The sequence below is a fragment of the Dunckerocampus dactyliophorus genome, chromosome 2 (genome assembly GCF_027744805.1).
Source record: "Dunckerocampus dactyliophorus isolate RoL2022-P2 chromosome 2, RoL_Ddac_1.1, whole genome shotgun sequence".
Taxonomy (NCBI): Eukaryota; Metazoa; Chordata; class Actinopteri; order Syngnathiformes; family Syngnathidae; genus Dunckerocampus; species Dunckerocampus dactyliophorus.
In genome coordinates this window covers 11,570,844-11,589,638 of record NC_072820.1, presented here as the reverse complement: position 1 = coordinate 11,589,638, position 18,795 = coordinate 11,570,844, and the positions used below count along the sequence as shown (strand labels likewise).

The 18,795-nt window shown below is 40.5% G+C and overlaps 1 protein-coding gene across 1 annotated transcript; it reads right to left on the bottom strand.

Annotated features, from left to right (window-relative positions):
- Positions 1–216: 216 nt before the first annotated feature.
- On the bottom strand, positions 217–5,631 carry LOC129176559 (phospholipid hydroperoxide glutathione peroxidase-like). Its single transcript, XM_054766704.1, has 7 exons — positions 5,531–5,631; positions 4,772–4,866; positions 4,387–4,531; positions 3,079–3,230; positions 1,582–1,606; positions 1,426–1,485; positions 217–1,300 (listed from the first exon to the last, which is right to left on the bottom strand). Exons 1-7 carry the CDS (start codon positions 5,594–5,596, stop codon positions 1,268–1,270), a joined length of 576 nt encoding a protein of 191 aa, XP_054622679.1. The 5' UTR covers positions 5,597–5,631; the 3' UTR covers positions 217–1,267.
- Between the last annotated feature and the right edge of the window lie 13,164 nt (positions 5,632–18,795).

Genomic DNA, 18,795 nt, shown 5'->3' with positions numbered 1-18,795 from the left:
TTCCACCAATGCTGGGTTACACAGATATTTTAACATCTTTTTTTATGCAAAAAGTAAAATGTTTCCATTTCCAGGTAAGTGTAATGCCAATTACAGGGACAGTATGCAACTCGCTCCAAATTACATTTTTTGAATAACACTACCACGTTACCAATAGTGGTTTAAAAGAAGAGCTTGTACAAAAACCGGGTATATATTTTAATTACAAATGAAACAGCATAAAAATACCATGAACACATACATTTTCGCTCAGCCCGAATAAAATAACTGGTGTTCATGGCTGTCAATCACGGCTGTCTCATATACACGTACATGTCCGGAACGTTTGCACAAAAGCAGTCTCAGATAAGCAACCAGCTTGGAGTCATTGTGTGGTTATATGTTTACAGCAGTCAAATCTCTAAAGGACAGGAGCGCTGTGCTGTTGAAGGGCCTACTGTAGAACACGAGTCAAAGCTTATATGGGACACGACTGCTCTGACTTTCTACGTGCTATAAAAACATTTGTCAAATACTTTGTATACGTCAAGTGCGTTCTTAAGACACCTGCCGGAGAAATGTCACTTCCGGGGCGGTCTGATGTCATTCATGGATCAGATGTGTCCCACGGGCCACCAGTTGAATAGCTAGTCTAAGTCTAAACACAAAACCCAGTAGACTTTCATGAAATGCATACTTTAATAATCTTCAGTTTCATCATATCAGATAAATCCACTATCAAATTGCCAGGATTTAACTACTGTATTTGATTTTGGGACAATGAGCAATACCTTTTCAACAAACCAACAGATGCAATTGATTTATTGGATTCAACTTTGTGTACTAAAACACTCACCCTGACACAATGAGTGTGATAAGTGCAGCTAAATGGCTATGACAAAATAATGACAGTGTGACAATCTACCTGCAGGTTCAGTGCAAACATAGTCAGTAGTTTAGAGAAGTCAATGGAGTTTATAGCATCTTGCTACAAAGCGGTCACAATGCATGATCACATGAGACTAAACAAAAGATGGCATTCTTTGGAATGGCTTTGTAAAAAGTTGTGCTAGATCACTAAGCAATCGCTACTCATATAGTCTTAAAATGTTGGGTGTAGTGGGTAAGTCTGAAGGGTAGTTGCACGCTAAATCATCAGGCCTGCCCTCCCCAATGTTTGGGTTTATAGGCAGGCCGTCATTGGTCCAGACACCCACACACACCAACAACCTCAAGGCAATATGAGATCTATGTGTGATCATGCACACAGAGGATGGCTGTATTATTACTACAGGTACGCTGGCAGATCCTTCTCCACCACCTGAAAAAAAGAACCACCAAGACACATTCAGCATGTTGGCAAAGCAAATCATACATTTCCAAAGTGAATCCTACAAATCAAAGAAAGCAATTTCAAGGTGTCAAACAATGAAGGCACCCACTTACTCTGGGATCATCTGTTGGGCCGTATCGCTTCACCACGTGTCCCTCTCTGCTTATAAGAAACTGTACAGGAATACAAAAAAGTGAAGTCATGACCTTGATGGCTCTGAAAATACAAAAAAAAAAATACTCCAAAACTGCAATCTGAAAGTACATTACCTTTGTGAAATTCCATTTGATGTTACTGTGAAGAGAAGAACATTTTAGACTTAAATCCGATCATGACAAGATTATACCATAAACTTATCACAAACTTTTTAGAGAGAAGATGGTATTGGCTTAATACACTTTAAGATCACATCCAATGTATTTGGAGAAATGGCAACAATAGCATCCATTTTAGAGGAATAAAACTGTGCAACATTTTGAAAGCCAAGTCAAAACAGTGGAAAAAAAAAGCTGAAACGGAATGAAGCAACAGGATGGTTATTACACACAGTGTATGTACGGTCTTGCATTCTAGGTTTCACAATGACATCGCATCAATGCAGCAATGTAATGGTTCAATATTAAATACTTAGACGGATCTAGGTTCCCAACATGGGGTACGCAGATTGCTGTAGCAGGTACGTGAATCAAAATTAAAAACTGCTCGACTACATTAGCGCCCAACACTGAGATTTACGTAATGAGCTTGAACACCTTGTGAACAGCCACAGCAAGTAAGTAGTACAGTGCAGGAGAAAGGTGACAGCATGAAGTTGTTCATTGTTCACTGTGCGTTAGATCGAACAAATAAGTTTGATTATGACGTCGTGCATTGAACGTGTTTAATCTTGAAGATTTTTCAAGATCGTTTATATTGTGTGCTAAAGGACAGCTGGTCTTACGTGGTGCTTTGACTAATTAGTGTGTTTTCTGAGCTGTATGAGCCTGTCGTTTGTTTATTGACTGGATGCACTGACGATGTTAGAAAGTCCTGGGTATTGCACGTATAAGTAAGTAAGTAAATTTATGCTTTCATAAATGTGTCTTTGGGCGGTACGGCCACTTTGTTCGGTGGCCCTTGGACACACAGTGTGACGCAGATTGAGACTTGTGTGTGACTTTCTCTGACGCGGCACAGACAGACACGTATTTTCTATTCACAAATGTTAAGTTGAGTTGAGGCTTAATAATGCTAGCTCTGTGCTGCTGTGCATTTTTGGTAGGTGCATAATCTCATTTGAAATATTTCCTTATTGATTTCTGTACTTCATGTGCCTTTGTTTTCATAACTATGTTTACATGTAACATTAGTTGCATTGTATTATACTGATTATTTCCATGTTGTTGCAAACCAAAGAACAGCAAAAGAGCATAAAGATCAGTTCACCACATCTTACCACAGCTTGTCACCACTTCTTGTATATAAATTCACCAAAAGAAGACAAACCTGCCAGGAGATATTTTACACCTCTAAAACCCTCTCCGTTTTAAATTTGTGGCCTGTTTATGCAGTTGAAAAATAAGACGTGATTTAAAAAAAATATAATGTCATATATTACATGACTTCCAGCCAGATGTCTGAAGGGGTACGCGAACTGTGAAAAGTGTGGGAACCGCTGTCATAGGACACCTCATTAGGTGCATCTGCTTAATACAAACAGTTGGCACATTTAAAAAGCTATAGTGGCAGCCATTTTTAAAAGTGTAATTTGCTAGAAAACAACTTACTTTCCCAGGGTTCCCTTTCCTTTCGGCTGAGCTTTCATCCACTTCCAAAGAGGGTGAGCGCTGTCTCCATTCACATCAATTTTACTGAAGAGGTCAAACTCTGCATTGAACCCCTTGGCAAACTCTTTAATCTCTGCCTCGGTTCCAGGCTCCTAGATCATCACCAGGATGAAATATACACTTTACTGCAAGTTTTGACCTGTAATGTGTAACTCAAATTACAGCACAAGAAGATCAGCGTAAGCGTATGTTATACAAATGAAACTTAGACATACTTTATAGTCAGTTTACCACTTCTATAGTCACTATAGATTTACTATCCACTGAAAATGACCCAACACACAACCATTATTGTCCAAATAGCTGCCAACAATCACTGAAAACACAAGTGAGTACCAAGTCAAGCATGGTGGTGGTAGAGTCATAGTCTGCATGACTATTGTCAGACCTTTTGAGCGGAAGTTCAGAGGTAAACATAAATTCCAACATGTACTATGACATTCTGTAACACCTTTCTTGGAAAACAGAGCCCCACGCAAGTTTAACAACATAGAGGAGCACAAAACACACGCAAGACGACAGTTGCCGTGCTGAGGAAGCTGAAGGTGATGGAGTGACCAAGTCTGTCTCCATTTCAAATTGTCTTGTGGGCACTAGGCCTGGAACGATAATCGCTTTATCCACGTCTTTAAAATGGCTGTCCAAACATTTGATGTACACTAGCAAAGTAAAGTGATGATAAATATAAATAATTGAAAGCCAAAAGGTGGTTTATACTTTCACTTCTCATAAAATGCTCAACTTTCCAACATTAAAGAGTATGCTTAATGTTTGTGTCTGCTCGTGTCATTTGGAAGAAAAATGTATGTTAAAAGGTATTTCATTCTCACTGATCTGTGATGAGAATGAATTTATGAATTGCATTGAATTCTGTTCCACTTTCTGTAATTCATATTTAATTCAACATCCTGTGGGGTGGAGTCAATTCAAATTCAAATTCTTCCATTGAATTGAATTGAATTCTCAAATTTGCACAGGCCTGGTGCTCACACTAAATACTGACAATAGGGACACAATTTGGCCGTGTTTCCATTTATTTAGACAATGGCTGTATGCAGAGTTATTTTAGAGGGTGGTACATCTATACCGCTTTCTAAAGGTGTACACCAACTAAGTTACGCTAAAGTTTCATTTCTGTGGTATTGCCTCTTGAGACAATACAATAACATGGTTGCTGAAATTTGACGGGTATACAAACTTTTGTTAGATCCTGTATTTTTAAAATACCACTGGGATGACTCAAGTTACCTGGCCTCCAAACTGGTTACATGGGAATCCGAGGATGCGTAAACCCTTCTCAGCCAGGGAAGCGTGCATTTCCGCCAGCTGAGTGTAGTTCACTCTGGTCTTTCCTCATTTAGAGGCCACATTTACAATGATGCACACATAACCCCTGGTAGAGAAAGCACACGGACATACTGGGGTCAGAAAGCTGAAAAGCAGTAAAGCAGTATTCTGCTTTGAATATTCTACATTAAAAAACATAGGTTCAGATACAGTTCTTGTACTGGAGCTTATTACAGTAGACAGTGCAGGTTTATCCAATGAAGAGTCTGCTGAGTGCAGTAAACCACTAAATAGTAAGCCTGCGTCTGAGCATTAGGACAGGTCGTGCACAATGACATTATCTTACCTGTATTTTTCCAGGGACACCTCATTGCCGTCAATATCTTTGGCAGAGAACTCATAAATTGACTTGGCAGTTTGCCAGTCGCTCACTTGTGCACACTGCATGTGAAGAAATACAAGTGCGAGTTTCAGTAACACAGGGGCTAAAGTTCAAGCAAGCACAGCAAAACGTAATTGACCGTTGCGTAGTATAAAATGTAGGGGAAAAGCCAGCTAAGGAATCCTTCTTTTTTACTTCAGTATACTTGAGTATAGCGCCGTTGTAGTATGGAATTTTGACATTCAAATCAGCTAGTAGTTTAAGCTAACGCCAGAAATCAATTTGACAAAAAAAATCAAACAAACAAATGGCATGTTTTTTTCCTGAAGTGCCTTTTCATACAGGATTACAAGTATGACAGAGCTTGTTTGTCTCTCACTGGAACGCCAGCTAGCATAGCAAGCTAACGCCACAAATCTTGACGTTTGCGTTACACAAACGCGACAGATTAGTATTCATTTTTGCGTGAACACACAACTGCACAGTAAGCCAAGTCCTCCACGTCTGATGCTTAACTGACAGAACATTTCTAATATTGATCGGCCAAACACTGACTGCACAATGAATTGCATCGACGTCGGACGCATTTCTTTGTTGCACCAAGTTTAAAATAAGCACGGTTTACGTAGTTGTTCTTAAACACTCCGACAGTGGATAGACAAATGGATAATAACGCGTGTACATATTTTCAAACATTATTTACATTACGTTAAAATGACGTACCATGGTTCTCACCACTCCTCTACAGCCCAACACACCCAACAATACGGAAGATCGCCAGAGCCACATGCTACTGATGACACTTACGACCGCTGTTGCGTCATTTATAAGCCCCGCCTACCAGCAAGCACCGCGCATGTGCAGGCTAAATGCGCTGCATGTCCAATTGAAAGCAACACATTGTTTTTTTGTTTTTTAACAAATACAGTATTTACCGTGAATTTAAAGTGAAATGTAAAGATCAGTAACACTGATCAGTCAACGTAAGGATGCCAGTAATTTATTTTGGAAACGTCACACTCCATGTGGTTCTGCCTTTTGTCCAACAGAGGGTGCTATCCTACAGTAGGAAAGATGGCTGCGTTTGCCTTTACTGTGCCTTCTTTCAGAGGGCAAGAGATTCAAATAATTGAAATAGAGATGCTGTGAAGTCACACTGTAAATGTATGCACAATGTTTGTTTCAGCATAGAATTTATAATCCCTTTATCACATTATGCTTAGCTACATTTATTAATTAATACAGTTATAGATAATTTTTCCGGGTACTCCACATTCCAAAAACATGCATGTTAGGTTAATTGGCAACTCTAAATTGTCCATAGGTTTGAATGTGAGTGTGAATGGTTGTTTGTCTACAGTGTACATGCCCTACGATTGACTGACGACCAGTCCAGGGTGTACCTCTCGCCCGAAGTCAGCCGGAATAGGGTCCAGCATACTCCCGCGACCCCAATGAGGATAAACGGTATAGAAGATGGATGGGTTATAGATTAGGGATTTATTTTTCCACATTGTCAAATGTGCTGCTTTCACAGTACTGGCATTTCAACTGGGTCAATGACTACTTTCCAAGCGTTTTTCTAGGACAGTGTATTGAAATAGACACGATGTCAGATAGTGACAAGGCAATTTGCCGCGTTTAATTGGCAGGCTATTGAAGTGGGGCATAATAAACAGTAACGCCCCACAATATACTTTTTGTGTAAATTCAACGTGCCAGTCAGTCAATGATGTTAACATACAGGAGTTTAAATTAATGTTTAAATTAATGTTTCTCTCAATGAACTGCAGGTCCCCAATGCAGGCAGCAGGCACCCCCAGACCATGACGATACCACCACCATACTTGACTATATGCAAGGCTCGCTATTTAATCATGGCTGTGTGTTGACTCATTTTCAGTGGATAGTTAATCTGTATCACTATACAACATGTATACTGACTACTGTAACGTATAAACACCTTTGATTTCTATAGTATCGTCCTTTGTACAGTAATACAAATGGTTGCTGAACTGTGAGGGGCTGTGCACACTTGTGTATGATACTCTATGTAATGTCAAGTTACACAAGGTCGTCCTGTATTTAATTAAAATGTCACAAGATGGCCATCATGGCTAGTTTAAAAGGGTTGACCAGGCTGACATCTGGAACACAGGGCAAATGACTGCCTGGGATAATTAAAAGGCATCTTTCAAATGAGCATCCGTGTTTGTGGAAGCAGTGGGATACGTTCTTTGCAAACGCAAATGCATGAATGTTGCCATTGGATGACATGGGGGTCATATCATCGGCGGTAGAAACCTTTAATTGGGGTATGATGACAAAACAGGGCTTTCCCATTTGAAACATCCCCTTCAAAGCATCTAATTATCTCATATAGCCAATTAGAGCACAAATGAAATAAAACGGTCCTACTGAAATAGGCATGGGCTCAAGAAATATGGATGTGTAGTGTTCTAGAGGCAATAGTGCTGTTGCATGAATGCTTTATGTAGTGGAAAAGCTGCCAATGTGAATGAATGCATATTATGGTGCAGTATATTCTCGTTACACACTCTACATATGATGATGTGAGATGGTGCAAGATGGCAGTTTTCTACTGCCTTATCATATTGTCTTTGCTTTACTGAATTAAGTGTAGCTTCACAGAAGTGGTACTTAAAATAAGATTCCAGCATAACATGCAGTCAAATAGAGCAACCATGGCACCTTTTATTGACTTCTAATAAGCGGATAAAATAATGAGCACCACTCCCGAGTGTGGATGTTTACTTTCCAAAGGAACACATTAGGTTCATTATAAATAATAATTAAAAAAACAACCACTGATCTGTTGCTAAAAAATATACAATAGTGATTTATTTCCCATTCTTGCTCTTGCTGTCAATGAAGAACTAGAATACCATACATACAACCCCACAAAGAAGATAAATGAGTTAAAAACAAAGACACCAAAACCACAGAAGAACAAACAAGCTTTGTATAAATCTAAAAACAAAACTGTTGCCTAGAAACCACCTCTGCTAAACTTGACTCCCCCAACCCCAACCCCCACAACACACACACACAAGCAGCACCAGGGGGGATTAGATCAGATGCTTTAGAAAAAGTTTGGGTTATTTCTCACTGTTCCTAAGCAACAAGTTTGCTGTTTGACTTCGCATATGGCTGTTTAATCCGCTGGCGATTAATTGTCAGAAAATACATTTTTATTAAATTGACTGGAAAACTTTACCAGAATTTATCCTTAACACACTCTTAATTTGACAGTTAAAATCATCCATGGTGGTCTGCTAGGAGTTGGAAAAAAGGAAAGGATTATTGTTGTTTTATATTTATATTGATTTCTATTTTCAGAATTACTAGGCCCACACTGATTGCTTTTAAAAATCCGATTACACACATGTTCAACATGGAACAAAGGAAGCCATGAAAGCAGATGGCAACCTATATTTGCATTGGCAGAGAATCGTTTACATTTAACCCTCACACTCTGAGGGGCTTGGTTGGCAAGGCAACAGGATGTGCCGTTTTTTTCCCCCTGACTGAGCCTCAATAGTCCACATCAGCTTCCTTATCTTCCACCTTCCTTCAGACCGTTGTGAGACAAGGCGGGCGTGTCATGTTCAGATTTTCAGTGTTTCAGCTGACAGGTAATTGGCCCACTGACTCTATCCCAAATCCATATCGCTAAAATCCCCCCCTGAAATCAATGCAGTAACCTGCGGCTTTGGCTGCGCTGCCTCAGCCAGGTATAAGAAAAGTCATTTTCTGATCCTAAAGGTGCAGTGATGCTTTCATTTCAGCAATTTCATTGGGGAATTTCAATTGTCTTGGTTGACTTGTCACTTCAACATTGTGTGGAAGTTGGAAACAAAACCTCTGGATTGGCAGACCGGGGCTGTAGTCGCCCCTATTCCAACTCTAGGGGGATCACGCTCGTCAGCCTCCTTAGGAAAGTCTACTCCAGAGTTACAAACCGTTAGTCAAACCTCAGCTACAGGAGGTGCAATGTGGTTTTCATCCTGGTCGTAGAACAGAGGACCAGCTCTATACCTTTGCAAGGGTACAGGAGGGTGCATGGGTGTTTGCCCAACTGATGCTTTGTGGACTGGAAAAGGTGTTTGACCATTTCTCTTGCGGTTTCCTGTGGGGGGTGCTCCAGGAGTATGGGGTTCACGGCACGCTACTACAGGAGCAGGAGCCTGGTTTACATTGCCAGCAGTAAGCCGAGCCTGTTCAGCCTGGCCTCCAGCAGGGCTGCCCTTTATCATCAATTCTGTTCGTAACTTTAATGGACAGAATTTCTAGGCGTAGCTAAGGTGTTGATAGGGTCCATTTTGGGGGTCTTTGGATCTCATCTCTGCTATTTGCAGATGATGTGGCCCTGATGGCCTCATTAGGCTGTGACCTTCAGTGTTTACTGGGGCGGCTTGCAGCTGAGTGTTAAGGTTCCTTGAATGACTCAGCATTTCTACATCTGAGTCCATGGTTCCCAGACGGAAAAGGGTGGATTGCACCCTTCGGCGTGGGAGTGAGGTCTTGCCCCAGGTGGAGCAGTTTAAGTGCAGTATCTCGGAATCGGGAGTGTGGGAGGCTGGATTGTGAGCTCGACAGGTGGATTGGTGTAGTGTCTGCAGGGATGTGGTCGAGGTGAAGAAAAAGCTGAGCCCAAAGGCAAAGACTAAAAATTTTGCAACATGCATGCCAGACCAGTAGTTGGCGATGTCACATTACATCCTCTGCAATGCGCATTCTCCCAAGTCTTATCCAATAAAGAACATTACTCAACTGGATACAGTAGCAGTGCAGTAAATGTATATATTTTGCCTGAGAAAGCCCCATAGCAACACACATGAGGATGAGTCTTATTTATGTGTAAACGTGACTATAGGGGGGTTATTTTCAAGATTCAAGAGTTTTATTGTCATATGCATAGTAAAACAGGCAGTTATACTATGCAATGAAATTCATATTCTGTTCATTCTCCCAAGAAAAGAAAGAAAACACAAGAAAAAGAATAAGAACATAAGAAACATAAATACCAATAAATTAAGCAACAACAACAGAAGACATTAATACAGATAAATAATACAAATAAATGAATAAATAAATAAGTAAATAAATAAAGTGCTATGAGTGTGTGCGTGTGTTGCGTGCGGCGTGTGTGAGTGCTTCGTTGAGAAGCCTGATGGCCTGTGGGTAAAAGCTGTTTGCCAGCCTTGTGGTCCTGGACTTCAAACTCCTGTAGCGTCTGCCTGATGGTAGGAGTGTGAATAATGAGTGTTGTGGATGTGTGCTGTCCTTGATGAGGTTGTGTGTTCTTCGTAGGACTCTAGTTTTATAAATGTCTTGCAGTGAGGGGAGGGCTGCCCCAACAATGTTCTGTGAGGTCTTGATCACCCGCTGGAGTGCCTTCCTATCACGTGTTGTACAGTTACCGTACCAAACAGTGATGGAGGCGGTAAGGACACTTTCGATAGTGCATCTGTAGAAGCAACTCAGGATTGTGGTGGACATGCCAAATTTCCTCAGTCTTCTCAGGAAGTACAGTCTCCTTTGGGACTTCTTCATAATTTGTTGGGTGTTGTGAGACCAGGTGAGGTCCTCGCTGATGTGTGTGCCAAGGAACTTGAAGGTATTCACCCTCTCCACCTCAGTGTCATCAATAAACAGGGGTCTATGCGGCTCCTTTTCCCTTGTTCTTGGGTCAATGATCATCTCTTTAGTCTTATCTGTATTGAAAAGGAGATTGTTATCACGACACCAAGCTATGAGGTCCGCCACCTCTCTTCTGTATGATGTTTCAACACCACCAGTGATCAGGCCGATGACTGTAATGTCATCCGCAAATTTAATGATGCTGGTGTTGTTCTGGGAGGCCACGCAATCATAGGTGAAGAGCGTGTAGAGGAGCGGACTCAGCACACACCCCTGTGGGGTCCCAGTGCTCACAATTCTTGAGCTGGATATTTAATGCCTATAGGGCTCTAATAATGTTAAAAATCATATTTAGGTCGTAAACAGGGTTTGTGTGCTCTAACTACAAAAATATTCAGTTTTTAAATAAGGAATCCTACTTCACGGAAATTCGCTCATCAAGGTCATGTTTGGAACGAATTAACCGTGATAAACAAGGGATTACTTTACATTAGTTTGTGAGTGTTGAGTGTTTCAACATATTCAGCTCATGCTGGTCTCTGTCTTTTTTTTGGCAATACATTTTTTAAGTACTGCAAGTTTTAGGCAAAAGAGGTTTAAAAAATGCCAGTAATTGTCTTTTTCTAGCTTGACTCCAACTTTTATACACCATTTAGGGAAAAAAAGATTTAAATTAATCCTTTCTGCTTCCTTGCTTTAAAAAGCAGAGCAAAAATTGGCCCAGGTACAATTCTTTTTAACACATCAGAGCTGAGCTTGTTAAAAAAGACAGCAAAGACATGAGTCACGCAAGAGCAACGTGGTGAAAAGTGCTTCAGTTGGAAATGTACTTGTTTGTGGACTGTGAAATGGCGTGATGTGCCGCAGCCTTTCATGGTGACCCACAACGCCACTCTCTGATCAAAACCATCACAAAAGGAAAAGGAAGAAACTCACATCCACCTGCTGCCTCACAGCAAGACTGACCTCAGCTGCTGAGTCCACTTATTCTTTTGCAAATCGCAATATTGCCTGTTGTATTCTGTCATCCCCTCCATCTCTCCATTCCCTCATCTGTCTGTGCTCTTCACCCTGCTTTGTTTCTTCCTTTGACCACTGCAGCAGCACAGATGTCAAGGAAAGTAATCTCAAGATTCCCTCAGTCACGCCGCCTCTCAATTCCAAATATTGAAAGACTCCTGATATTTCTACATGCACTAACTTGGCAAATATCAAAAATACCCACAAGACCTTTTCAGCACATGTTGCCTGTGACTTTTTTGATTACATGCTTCAAGGTTCTCTGGTTGTTTGATTTTCCAAAGGTGTTTTCAATATCCAGGGAAGGTCGGCAGTAGCTCAGGAGGTAGAGCAGGTTGTACAGACACCAGAAGGTTGGCGGTTTCATCCTCGCTCCCTCCACCCAGCAAAACACTTCACTCACCGTGCCTCCAGTGCTGCCCACAATGGCGAATGAATGTTTGGTGGTGGTTAGAGAAGCCGTAGGTTTCTGTCAGACTACCCCATATATAACTAGAGATGCTCAATATTGGCTTTCTTACTTATAGGCTGCAGCTCTACCCTCAAACAAATGTCAGGTCAAATCTGTTGTAATGAATGAACACATTTCCCTTCTTTTACTGTGATGTCACCGGATGCATTTCACAAATAAACGCTGTTTGTAAAAAATAAGACAAATGCTGCAATATGCAATACAAGTTATAGAAAAAGTGCCATATTCATTTTAAACATTTGGTCTCATCAAATGGCATTCCAAAATCTTGACTAATAACAAAATAACATGCTCTCCTACTATCAGCAAGATAGGTTTGTCTTAATAAATTCACAAATAACAATCACAATTAAATAATGCTGGCAACGACACATTTTGGAAAGAAACATGCGTATAACAAAAGAACAAAGTAAAGTTCAAAATATCAAACACTGCTCTAATATAATCAGTGAAATTAGAAACTGGGCTCATTCAGCACATCACACATGAACGCAGCATGAAGTAAAATCCAGTATATTAGATTCGTCTGTGTAGGCTCTCAGTCGTACAGGAGTTGTCCATCGAGGAAAAGGCTTCTTGAGACGTCATCTGTACTTCTGTGAAGAAGGTGTCGGACATTTCGCTCCTCATCCGAAGAGCTTCGTCAGCGAACTAATAAGTGCTGGTAGCCTAGGCCTTAAAGAGTGCCAACACCCTCCTCCTATTGGTTCCTTACACTAAGATTGGGCGGAGTAGTGGTATAATCCTATCCTGCTATTAGCACCTCCGATAAAAGGGAAGTAGGGAAGCAGAAAAACCGACACCGATATGAACCGATATCTAATTTTCATTCCTAGTGATAGCATCGTCCCATGAAAAGGATGTATCTATTGTTTTACCATGACAACTGTAGATTTCACTTCAAGCAATTCTTTGTAAAAGATTCACTAAATATTTAAAGAAAGACAAACTAATAAAAACATATTTTCTACATATGTTTTAGAGTAGTTTAGCTTGGTAATGGTAATGGTAACGGTTCACATAACACAATTCACAATTCCGCATGACCCAAGAAGGAGTAGGAAGAAGCAAAGCTTATTTAATCCTACCCCTCATCCGTTTTGCACCAGTTGCAATACATTTGTTCAATGTACAACCGACTTTATCATGGTAAGAAATTGATAATAGCTGATGAAATAGTTGACAGAGACTCAGTTTGATGGTGAGTGAGTACAGACAATGTACCCACCCAAAATGAAGAGTTTGTAGTCTGGTTAGCTATAGCATTGGATGTGCACAGTGGTTCAGGTGTCTTCTTCCCTGTACTTTATAAACATCAATTGCTTTTACTGCTTCTTGAAATGAGTCATTGTAGTGCACTGTTAGCTTAGTCATAACTGAATAACTAAATATTGTATGCAAATGAGCAAAAGTCACTTTACCTCTCTCTGTCTGTCCCTCTACTCTGTCTCCCTACCTCATCAAGACAGACGTCTCAGTTATGTTCGAGGTTTTTAAAGGACGTTTTTCCCTGCCTCTGTCGCCAAAGTGCTTGATCATGTTGGTGTCAATTGCATGATGTTGCGATAAATTTTGTTGAGAATTGGCCCAACTGATCAGGCTGTCTTTCCCCACTTCTCGCACAGTAGAGTTTACTTAAGTATATTTACATTTGTATCTTCATGTATATTGTGTTGTACAGTATAGTCGCAGGTGCATAGAAATAAGCAAAATGTGTCACAAAAGGCGTGCAAGTCAATTCAAGTTTTAACAAAAGTTATCTCAAGGCACTTTACACACAAACATTTGAATCCCACTTTAGCACTTGCAGCACTTGCAACGGAGATAAGGAGAAACTCAAAAATATAACAGCATGTGTAAAAAACTCATAGTCCATAAAATTATGGGCTTACTTTATCAAGGAAAATGTGTACCTTTCGTTCACAGCAAAAAACCTATAACAAAATCAATTTCCGTGCTTGTTCTGCTTTCCCTATCTAAATGAGATTTTAATGACAAATGTATTTCAGAGGCTTAATTAGCATCAGCTCACATCAGACTGAAAGGGAGACTGCGGGAGCCATTAGCGCAAAAGCACCATGAGACAGTGTTAATTACACACTCCTGTGGCTATGAACCATAACCAAGCGAAAAGGCGCACATTACCAATGCTAAAAATAAAATTTGAGTGAAGGATGAATTGTTCGGTGGGGGGTTTCATCAAAAGGAACACTGTGTCATAAAGTGAAGAGTGTACTAAAATAAAGTGATTCTTCTCTGCCAGAGTTGGGAAAGTGTGTGTATAGACTCAGGTGCAATATATTTGAATTCATTTCTTCTTTTCAACAGCTGGAGTTACATGAAAGACTGGACAGATTGGAGCTCACTAACAGGTGGAGATGTTGGCTGCAGCATGCATAGTGGATAAAGTCTCTCTCCTGCCTTCTTAGTTTCAACTCAGTGGGCTTGAAATGGTCACGACCTTTACTTGTTGCTTTAGCAACAGAGGAAAAAAGGTCTTCAACCCTTTTTTTACAGGGTAAAATATCCAAATATTAGGTGAACAATAAACCAATGTGACCGGATATTCCGGTTTGACGAGCGAACGATTCGGCTGAGCCGGTAGCAGCCTCCTGTATCGATATGAATCAGCCATAAGCCTTTAGATTAATCCATTGTGGAGACTTGCACAAATTGTTATATTGTAGGTAGCACACCTGTTTTATGGTGACTTCATGGAATAAGACAAAAATGCATTTCAAGGAAAAAAGCGGTCATGCTACACCAAATGAGTTGCATAAGCAACTGACGCAACACAGACCTGTACAGCGCCGTCTTGTCAAATGTACTACGTACTTTACGGAAGAAGTTTACAAAGTAACTTTAGATACAAACCGAAATAGAGGCGAGCTGAGGAAAACCTAATAAAGCGGAGGCAACGCCACACGAGCCGTTTTCAACTTGCCAATTGCGCCGTGCACGTGAATGAGGCACCGCTCAGCTCCCATGTGGCTCCAGCCTGCACAGTGGCGGTCGCTGTGTGTGACTGGCCAATCACAGAGCGTGAAGAGTGAATACATAATGAGCATTTTCTTCCATCATGATTACGGATAATGACGAGATGTACTCGATTCATGCTCGTATTTGGCAAAAATGCATTATCCATAACGGATACTTGTTTATAACGATATAAAAATAATAATAATAATTTGTTTACTGAACAGCAAACATAAAAAAATGATAAAAAATAACAACAACGGTGTGCTGGTTCAACTTTGCTGGCAGCTGCATTCAGCTCGTTGGAGGCTGATTGGTGTCCAAGTGTAGTTGTAGGAGTGTTAACAATATAAATAAACACCGGCTCTGTGGTGTTAAGCGTGTTGTGTTATTGTCTCACCACTTAAGGTCCTCCTCCATTCCAAACACCCTCACTGCACTGCTGCCATTGTGTGCCTCCGAGGGTGGGCCAAGAGACAAAAAAACAAAACAGGCAAAGCCAACAGCAAGGACACTGAACTTTTGTATGACAGACCACGAACAGGATAGCAGGGCCACATTGACAGGTGGGATTATTTGCTTATGTCACGAATAAAGTGGTCTGTGACTCATGTGCAGTAATAAACCACTTGAAGGTGGAGAAATCAGTGGGCGTCAGAAGGCAGAGAGAGAAATTGAAATCTAAAGAAAAACCTGACAGCTAATTTGTAGTATGCGTGGAAGTATGTGTGGTAGAAAGTGTCACACGTCTCACTTTTAGAATACAGTATATGCTGTACATTCACTAATAATAAGAAGCTTCTCTCAAGTTTGTATGTAGTAATATCACTTTACCTTTTATAATGCATGTGTCTAAATGAAACAAAACTATTCGTTTATGTACAGCAATGGTTACCCCCGATTTGAAATACTATTAAGAAAATGATAATATCGCTTTATTTATCTGTATTGTACAGACTGAACTCGAAACTGAAACCAGGAAAATGCAATCAAATGTAGAGCTGTGAAGCATACAAGTGTATTCAAGAGTCAAATTTCCCGCAAAGTACGATCAATTTGTACATGTTGGCAGTTCGGCATATCATTGAAAGTACTCCCCGCCTGTCATGCCTCCCCTGACAGTTCACCGTCCCCCCCAAGGGGCCACGCCCATTGATGTACCGCCCTGTTTCGCACCGCCCGCTCCGGGCGAGATGGCACAATGGCGAGTGGCGAGAGGCGAGAGCGCTGACCACACGGCCAAAAGCCCGGACTGACCGCGTGTTCAGCGCAGCTCTTAAGGCAGAGGGAGTGAGGTTTACCAACGTACACTTGCACAGCCTCACAGGCTGGCATCCGTTACACAGGGACCACCACCATCATAACATTTGAAACGCTCTCTCGTCAGGTTTGAGGAAGGTCTGTTGAAAATTGCAGCTGGTACTTGAATGGAATGAATGGAAGGCTTGAAAATCAGTGGGCTTCTTGCTCTGATGTACTGTAGCTCTCCGAAAATGTGAAGTAGCTCGGTTCAAAATTGGGGTCAGGAAAACACTGGCAAAGAACATGGATGGGTTTCACCTTAGACCTCAACTGCCACAGTCATCCTATGTGGGATAATATTGGAAATCAGTCAGGTTTTTCAAAGGATTTGACAGGAGTCAGTTGAGAAGGCCCAAGTACGGATTTGCCCCCTTGGCCATCTTTGCTGATGTTATTGGAAAGCGTAAAGGTTTGCTATTAGAACAACAATCTCAAAAGGTTGGAAGAACCACCTTGTGGAAGATCGAGGATTCATCCATTAACCAGCACATTGTTCAGTCAAATTCATCCTTTGTAGTTCTGGCATTATCCTGCAAATAACCAAACAGACACTCACAAAAACAATCCAATATAAAAAGGCTTTTGGGATTAAGATGGACTAAATGTGTAACAGACCAGTTAGATTTAAGCCAAACCCCAATAGCGTCTGCAGAATCTTGTTTAGGGAAATGGAAATGTACATTCTGCTCTCTGTACACTCACAATGCACAACATTGGGTACACAGCAATAGATGAATAAGATCCAATACAAGAGCAAAGTTAACAGTGCTCACTGTTGCTTGATGCCATTAGGTATTCATTTTACAATATGCTTATCATTGTGGGTGTAGTGTGCAGCAGCAGTGGTGCATCATACTGAACGTTGTTTCTTGTAACTTGAGTTTCAACATCTCATCTCAGGATGATGCAGTGTAAGCGTTATTTCATGATTAAATATTATAAAAGCTACAATTTGACAGGGCAGCCGCCCGAAATTCTGGGCCCCATGAAAAAAATCACACTGGGCCCCCCTGGGCAGCTTTGGTTACCACATCTATAGGACCTAAATTGACCAATTAAAAATTACTGTACTGTATATTCATGCTATTTGACTCAAACCTGAGTTTAGTCAGAGTTTTGTTTTGGAGTAATACGAATACATGGGAAACAAATAGTTCAATCATTTATTTTTAGTACAAAACTTTAGTAAAACATACCTGTACATACAGTATATTAGCCTGGGCTCGAACACAGGTCCTTTGCCTTTACAGGTAAAAGCATTTATCATTACACCACCCTGTCAGTCATGGGGTCTTTGGAACTTCTCCCTTCTATAAGGCACTCATATTCACTGATAATCAGCTATAGCACGGATGCAAGGGGCCACTTTAATGCATTCTGTGCTTTAAAGATTCGAAAACCACTCATGTAGGTCAATATATGCTAAACTATCTGAACATCCAGTGCTAGGGCTACCACAAGATCTCACGAGATGAAAACGTGACAAGAGTTGACATAGAGAAAAAAATGTCTTGTGGCCAATAGGCCTGGGACAATAATAAATTAATTAATTAAATACACAATGAATGACAGTTAATGATAATGCCGTTACTCCCAACACTGGTACTATCTTATAATATATCTAATTAATAATGCCGAGCAGCAGTTTGACACCACTGATTTATAGGTAATTTGTAAATGTATGAACGCCTGCAGCAATAGCAACATAATGGTTCTATGTTTTTGTTTCTATGTATTTATTATGCGTGTGTGTTACATGGGACATACATGGCTTGCAACATCGGAGCGGGAAGAGGGCAGTCAAAGGTTAGTGCCCCCCCCATGCAGTTGCTGTGACCAAGGCAGACAGCACCTTTAATAATGAATGGGTAGTGATCATGATTAATCTATTCTGCAGTGGCTCTGTTATTAATCTCATTACAATTTTCAGCGGTTGCAGCCCAACATGCTACACTGACAGCACTGGTGAACTTATCTTTATACTTGTACAACTGAAGAATGTGGAAATGTTACTTTAAAAATTAGCACCTCTGCAGTTATTAAAGACATTATGATGGTTATGATGGTGACATGACCCGGAGCGGGTGATTTCTAGTTTCATTATTTCCTGTGGGAAATAAAGTTTTGAAAGGCGTCTAAATCAGATCGCTTCACGTTGACCTTTCACTGTACCTTTAACCACCTGTGACCGTGATCATAAATAACATCTTAATATCTTAAATGTGATGTGCAATGAGTCATTCTCATGCCTTATATATACTGTATATATATATATATATATATATATATATATATGTACATATATATATGTACAGTATATATATATATATGTATATGTATGTATAGATATTCATGGAGAGAGTCAGCAATCTCAGAGGAGCCTTTATAGGTTCCCGTCTCTCTTTTAATATTTCCTATTTGCAGAACATTGCTTCCTACTCCCTTCAGGCTCTATGCTGACACTCAGAAGCCAACTGGAAGACTGCATGAGAGTTAAAAATGATATGCAAGATCAATTATATTGCAATGGAGAACAGATATAAACATCCCTTTG